The sequence below is a fragment of the Rhipicephalus sanguineus genome, chromosome 6 (assembly GCF_013339695.2).
Source record: "Rhipicephalus sanguineus isolate Rsan-2018 chromosome 6, BIME_Rsan_1.4, whole genome shotgun sequence".
Taxonomy (NCBI): Eukaryota; Metazoa; Arthropoda; class Arachnida; order Ixodida; family Ixodidae; genus Rhipicephalus; species Rhipicephalus sanguineus.
Window position 1 is genome coordinate 152,468,619 of NC_051181.1, and position 7,368 is coordinate 152,475,986.

Sequence of the window (7,368 nt, forward strand, 5' to 3'; positions counted from 1 at the left end):
AAGTGTGAGTTAATGAGAATGTTATAATAAACCAAATGTCGTATAATTGCTCATGAGTGAATGTGTTGATGCCATTAGGATAAATCTTCTCAATTTGGTGGACACTATTATAACCACATAGTATAAAAATTGCATGTCCAGTGTGATAGAAGTCGCACAGCTGCTCCCGAGTGTTAATACCATCTTAATGAGAATGTTATAATAAACCAAATGTCGTATAACTGCTTACGAGTGCATGTGCCGATGCTATCAGGATGAGTCTCCTCAATTTGGTGGACACTATAACCGCGAGGCATAAAAATGACCCATCCAGGGCGATTTAATGGGAGTTTTAAAATAATCCGAATGTTACATAACTGCTCCCGATTGTGTGTTAATAACATAAGGGACAAGTCTTCGTAATTAATGTGTTTGCATGCCGAAAATTGGCTAAGATTTCTATGCATTATATCCAGTGTCAATTGGAATGAATCTGCTAATTTGTATTTAACTTGTTCGTAACAGCAGGAAATTGTGGAGTTACCTTGGAAAAAAGTCCCAAGTGTTGCACCCAGCATGCACCATTGAAGTCTTAGCCACACAACTGCCAAAATTCTTGCAATGTGTGGTGACCAGTTTGTCATTAACACAACCAAATGATTCCAAATACGTGTTTTGGGTAGCTCATTTAACATGTAATTGGAAATGTGGTGCTTCCATATTGGGTGCATGCCATCATGTTGTACGAACATTACTAGAAGCTTCATGCTGAATACATTAAATTGTTGGATTTATGGTCAGTACATGATAAAACGCCAGAGGCAGAATCTCTCAAAAGTGAATAGTTTAGCAGTCTCCTTATCTTTATTTCCAAAAAAATTCATTTTCATTAATTGAAACATGAGAACGAAGGCACAATATAATATGATGGGCTGTGTTGTTGAAGCTAAACCTTGGATATTTGTATCGCCTTGTATTTAGATCCACATTAGGGGTTATCATACGTGTTGACACCATGATATATAGATGAAAATTGTCTCGTAATGAGCTTAAAGGAGCCTTGGAACAAATTTTTAGCATGGAAAATGCTGCTGGTCTGTATACAAGACCTCTCTGACCATGTGAGCCAAATATTATTGCAGTGCATTTACAAGTTCATGTCAAAAATGCCAAGAAAGATTGTTTGCTCTATCATTCACAATGCCGTCATGACTACGTAGCAAGCAGGCCCAATAGGTATTGAGCAAGTTCATGAGCAGCGTCCCAGCTGATAATTTCAGGCCATGCGATGCCACCACGTGTCGGCACTGCACACATTTCAACCAGAAGTAGCAGCCAATCAGGTCAATCAAAAAGAAAAAAATGGTGACATCGCCATACTCAAGGCTGTGACGCATGGTGACGAAACTTGTGGATGTTGAACCCCTTACCATGCCCGCTATTTTAGTTTGCGGCAACGAGAAGGTAGCATTTGGCTCGTGCAATAACTCTGCTTGCACTCAATGGATTAAAAAAATATTTGTAGAAGGAAATTCACGAGACAAGAGTCGTGATAGTAAGGTCATTCTATGATAACTAGGAAAAGCATTACAGGAGCCCTTTTAAGCCACCTCCACTTGGGCACCTTGTGTGCATGTCATAATAATTAGGACGCTCATCTTACTCTCTTCCAAAACGACTGAAAGCCAACGTGCCCAAATGAGTGCTGTGGAACTAAGGAGTTTAAAGCATCCGAATTTGTTAGACATCTCAAGTGGCATTTGAAAACAGGAAGAAAAATGAAATTGAAATGAAAAAATGAAATTTTAAACAATAAGCTGACCTTTTTTGTTTTTCCGTGTTGGAAGCACAAAAGTGACAGCTCATCTTGCAACCCCCTAGTGCCTCGTATATGTTTTTTGCAGAAGTTTGGCACTCTAACATAAGCCTCATAGGTTTTGCCTCTTGAGTTTTGCGTGTACTGTGCAAAGAAAGTCTGCTCTTTCAACGTGGAAATGCATTTCTTCTATTGCACTACAATGCTGCAAAGACCCAGGCATGGGTAACACTGCCCGATAACCGAAGCAGATGGTCTACACTACCTGATTCTGTACATGGAGATTGAAGTCCAATCCATATGTGAACTCCTTGTGGTTCTTCAGAATGAGGAGGGCCTCATTGGATTCCTTCCAGTCCCAAAGTCTGGCAATATGGATTTACAGCAGGCTCACACTTATTGCAATAGAACCAAAGTCGCAGAAAACAGTCGGCAAAGAACAGGCAACGCAAAATGGCTTCGCACATGTTGTCCTTGTAATGAAATGAGCCTTTATTGAAACTTTAATACATGCCATTCACGAAAAAAAAAAAGTAACTGTCATCACTCCAACGAAATAGAAACTGAAGCCTTTGCACATGTTGGCAGTGTAGCAAAATAAGGCATTTATTGGAAGTTCTACATCTTTTGTGCACGTGTATATAAACCAGCTAATGGCAAAGAGGGAGAAAAAAAAATAAAAATCCATACAAAAGCACATATTCAATGAACAGCATTCTTTAAACTTTTTTAACCTAGCAAAGCAATGTGAACTCGCAATGTCCAAATTTTGAGCTTACCTGGTTGAAAAGTCATATGAAGCCGAAGCCAAGAGCGACGCACTGTGTGGTGAAAACTGCAATGCATGCATGTTTGTCAATACTACACACTGTAGGGTGCAGCGAAACAACTTGTAATGTTCAGAAGAATGCCTACACTTGAAATGGACAAAAAGGAAGTTTACAAACTCTGTTCAGAAGTGTATGAAACTGCCAATTCATTTGGAAGAAACTTGGAGGTATTGTTTCCCTGTTTCGAATGCATACTATATGCTTTGAACTTTCTTGGCAAACTGTGTTAATGAATATTTATGAGCACAAGACTGTAATGTTATGTATTCGTATTTCGTACAGTGTAACGGTTCGGAAGGAGCTTACAGTATGGAAAAAAGAAAATTTTAATATAACCTGTACAAGAAGTTACAAATGCCAACTGCTTTCAGAAACCGGAGACACTGAACAGTGCCATCATACCTTGACTTTTCGAACAGCATAGCCATGGCCACGGAGCTCGAATAACGGTCTGGCTGCGTTCCGCAAGTCCCAACCTCGAATCAGGTTGTCAATGCCACCCGTTGCCAGGATGTGCTGTTGACAAAAAGCGTGCACAGAAATGAGGCATGCCATGAATATCGCACGCTGCTAGTAAAAGACACCGATGTGTCACCTTAGCTGAGGCAAGTTTCATGATGTGACCATTATGGAGTGCGCAACTGAAACTACAAATGCATCATCTACTTGCCGTAGCCATCATACTTGGAATTCAGTCATGCAGGGTGTTTATTCTTGAAAGTCTCTAAGCCCGAATGTCGGTTTGCAATTTTTCTGTAGGTTAATTTCAAAACCGAATGTGCCATTAGCTGAATGGCATGCTGTGGTAATAATCTCAAAGCACACAAGAAAACAGCATACTGTAGGCCACAAGAAAAATTGTGTGTAGTAGCGGTGAAGTACAAAGCCAAAAATAAATTTACATGAGCGCCCATGCTGTGAACTTCCTCCTACAAGCAAACGCATTTCCTTCAAGAACACAGTTGAGAGCAGCAGTATGTATATCGGCTCTCACAGTAAGAAATGGTGCGCGCATGCACACACGCACGCAAAGAAAAACAAATATGACTGCCACTGTTTTATTTATGTTTTGAATAAGATTAAAACTTTGCAAAAAATGAACAAGACACCACGGGCACATTCATTTCTTCATCCTGTCTTCGCTTTTTCTTTTTTTTTCAGTTTTAACCTTATTCAAACTATGAACCAACCATCATGCAAGAACGTCTTACTAAGGTATATTTCTTTATACTGCCCGCTCGTTAACAAAAACAAGCCAGGTTTCAACTACTTGGTGCTGCGCTTTTTGTTGTAACCCTGTCTCACATAACTGGCATAATCTTGAAGACCTAATAAGAGTGCAATGCAAATGTTGATGTTTCTGTAAACGCATCACTTTCCGATTATAGATAGTTACAAGAGAAATGTCAAGCTAATTAATGTTCTGCGAGGAAGAGCATAGTTCCGAGCTTGAGCACTGACACATATAAGACAAGATGCGGCCAAAATAGATAAGGCATTGTCTTTCCAAGACTACCTGTTCATACTTGGACCAATCGCAGCTGAGTATTTCACAACTGTGCGCCGGTATGGCGGCCAGGGGTGCAGGCTGCTGGAGATTCCACAGGCAGAGAGATCCATCTCCTGCATGAATGAGAGAATGCCAGAACAACAAGAAGAATCTTGAAACATACATGGCCCATTACTTCCACTCTGCCACTTAAAGCCTGCGACTTAAAGCATGCTTAACGACCAACAAGCACGCTAACGAGTGTTACAACTCCACGTGCTGAAATATGTATATATCTTAAAAGGATACTGAACAAAATTTTTGCCGCCGAGATTTTCAGCCCAGATGAAAGATTGGGTGCTGAAATCGGTAGACACAACCTTCACTGCAGGCAGAACCTAGCAGAAAATGATGAACTTAATGCGTTTTTCACAACCTGCCGCGTGTAGAGGCTGCGCCGTGAACTAGAGGAGATGAAGTTAAACGTCACTGGAAACAGGTGCGCCAACAATGCCAGGCATCACCCACCTCTCTCAACCCACTCAGCTCTCAAGAACTACTATGAACGGTACCAGCAGCGAACAATGCTCCTGGGTGAGGTAAAGCCCCTCAAGAGTGGGGCACTTGTCAGCACCTTTGTGGAAGGGGGAGAGTGGGATGTAAAGAAGTGGTGGAGAAAGGAAGTAGCAGGACTGAAAAACGTGCACTGTGCATCCGGCACAGTGAATTTGACGTTGCGGCTCGTGCTGGCGTGCAGCTGCTGTGCACTGACAGCACTCCAAAAATACTCAAAATAAAAGCTGTTTATCGAAACCAGACACATTTTCCAAAAAGAATTTCGACGTTTTCATCATTTCTTTCTACTTTTGTTCAGTATCCCTTTAAGGTGCACTACCATAATACTGTTCCTGGTTTACTCGTAAAAGTGAGTCATGTAGTGACATATCAAATTACAGTGCTAAGCACAGGTAAATATAAATAAAATGAAGAAAACGGAGTTGTGCAACCACCTCTCATTTGTCTCCACAAGCATACTGGGCACCACGCTTGTTTGACCCTTGAAGAGGCACGGCCCCCTCATAACTTTGTTGAGGACAAGAACCCCGTTTGAAGGCCAGACAGCATTCCTCTTTAACGTTGGAAGAGAGCTTTCTGGGCAGCAGACTCTTTCGTCTTTGCGTTATCACCACACTGATGTTTTACAACTGCAGCTTGTGTACCGATGGAAATCAGTACGATCAACGAAAATTCTTGAGGGCTAGTAAAAAATAAAAAATAAAAATATTAAAAAATAATATTTTTTAATAATAAAAAATGAAATAATCTGGAATGGCACTATGGTACCTGTATCGCATTTTGATGGTGTTTTAGTTTGTTTTCATCAGCTCTAATGCGTTATTCATTTCTGCAATGCTCGACTTTCCACGCGAGACCAGCATATACGCTACATATGCAGACCCACACATTTGCTTTTCACTCCCGCACAAATACTGATGCTTGGTGAAAGGCCATGGCTATTTTTTTAATGCTCTCGTTCTACCCAAAAAGAAAACGAAGGATACATTCTGGTATAGCTAGTCCTCGCAATTCCAAGCTTAAAGGGCCCCTACACAACCTATGAATATACAAAGAACAAGTGCATTATTCTTTCCAGGCGTTTCACAGTCTTTTCGGCACAATTCACGACCCAGCAGTCTGTTCACGTGAAGTCATGATAAATTAAGCTCTCAAATGGTCCATATACGATGGATATCAGTTGTGAATTGTCTCCTAGCCTGCTTTGCCTCGTCTCGCATTACTTTGGCACGCAACCAACCAAGCGTGTAGTCGAAAAGCGCGAAATCCTGATAGGCTCAACACTTAGCGCTGACATTGTCAACGTGTTTTATGAAGAAATAAGTGGTGGGGAGAAGATAGCGCCTGTAGGAAGGGTAGTAAAGGTGACAAAAGAAACCACTCTCCCGTCTTTAACTCGGGACCGGTTTAGGAGCTGCTTAATAGTGTCACTTTGGTAGAGTAGCTTTACAGAAAGGCAGCTCACCCGCAACAGACGCAAACAGTCCTGGAATGCGTGGAGACCAGGCTACAGCGTAGACTTTGTTCGTATGACCAGTGAAAGTTGACAGCAGGTTGCCCGCTTCCGGGTCCCACTGCACGATTAGAATTTCCGAAAAGCACCAGTTGAGACCCGTTGCAGCGATCAAGTCAAAAGGTGTCGCCGTTTATTTAATATTTACCACTTTGACCAGATGATCCCAGGAACCTGACAAGAGAAGTTGTTCTTGGCGTGTTTGACTCCAGTCGATGGAATACACCTGCAGAGACAATATTTTGATATAGTACGCACAAGAAAAAGGAAATGTAGGTGGGACTACGACTGCCACTTACTTCTTTGGTGTGCCCTTTCAGTATTAGCCGTGGAACCTGCAACACACAAAATTTTTCCAAGATTATACGCGGGAACCAGCCTCGCAGTGAACGTCTAAAACAATAAAGTAGCCTCCTCACGTTAGCTCGGTTCAGTGCGATGAATATTATGTTCCCGTCGGCGCCAGCTCCGATGACAACATCTTCCTCCAACTCGCTCCAGGTAACGTCGTAGAGGCCGTAGGGCCATTCGAAAGCTTTCACCAAACGAATCGGCGTTCCCGGCACATAATCGAGGATAAAGAGCGTTCCCCGTCCTTATAAAAAGAAAAGTAAATCGTTTACAATTTTGTGAAAGGAGCAGGCGCACTGCGGGTAGTGACGGTGTCACTCTACCTTGAATGCCGTAGTTCTGCGCTGTCGCGCAGGCGAAGATGGTCGGGTTGAACGGCGAGTATCGCACGGAATAACCGTGGCGATTGGTCGTAGCGTACCTCTCTTGCTGGATCATTGCCGCCTGTTGCCTTCCCTTTAAGCGCGCACAGGACACGAGCCGTCGACTAACATCGCAAGGCGCGCGCTGATCCCGACAACAGCAGCAAGATGATTGTTTTGGAAGGGAGCGCGGTTTCTCGGCAGCTTATGCGATCGCGCACCGCAATGCGTTTCCAGCTGCTTCGGTGGGCATCAGAGAGACGTTTTTTCGCGTCAGACACGACGTAGCGACCCCTGCACGAGCCGAAATCCTTCTTAAACACTGTCCTGAACTACGCAGGGCGGGTACCCTTTCCTCGAAATTTGCTCGGAACAGGTAAAAATTGCGATGGTGGTCGTTTACCTGTGTTTACTGTGAGCGCCGCTAGAGGGGTGCACTGAAAGCCACATTT

At 42.8% G+C, this 7,368-nt stretch overlaps 1 protein-coding gene across 7 annotated transcripts in view; it reads right to left on the minus strand.

The window, feature by feature from the left end:
- LOC119396811 (peroxisomal targeting signal 2 receptor) overlaps positions 1–7,329 on the minus strand; it is a 521,060-nt gene extending 513,731 nt beyond the window's left edge. For all 7 annotated transcript variants that reach the window (XM_049417239.1, XM_049417240.1, XM_049417241.1 and 4 more), the window contains exons 1-9: positions 6,878–7,329; positions 6,623–6,798; positions 6,503–6,538; positions 6,352–6,429; positions 6,156–6,264; positions 4,142–4,248; positions 3,028–3,141; positions 2,575–2,630; positions 2,061–2,160 (exon numbers count right to left, since the gene is read on the minus strand). In XM_049417239.1, the coding sequence (XP_049273196.1) occupies positions 2,061–2,160; positions 2,575–2,630; positions 3,028–3,141; positions 4,142–4,248; positions 6,156–6,264; positions 6,352–6,429; positions 6,503–6,538; positions 6,623–6,798; positions 6,878–6,992 (891 nt within the window). In that variant the 5' untranslated portion in view covers positions 6,993–7,329. The remainder of the gene's footprint in view (positions 1–2,060; positions 2,161–2,574; positions 2,631–3,027; positions 3,142–4,141; positions 4,249–6,155; positions 6,265–6,351; positions 6,430–6,502; positions 6,539–6,622; positions 6,799–6,877) is intronic.
- Positions 7,330–7,368: the final 39 nt, after the last annotated feature.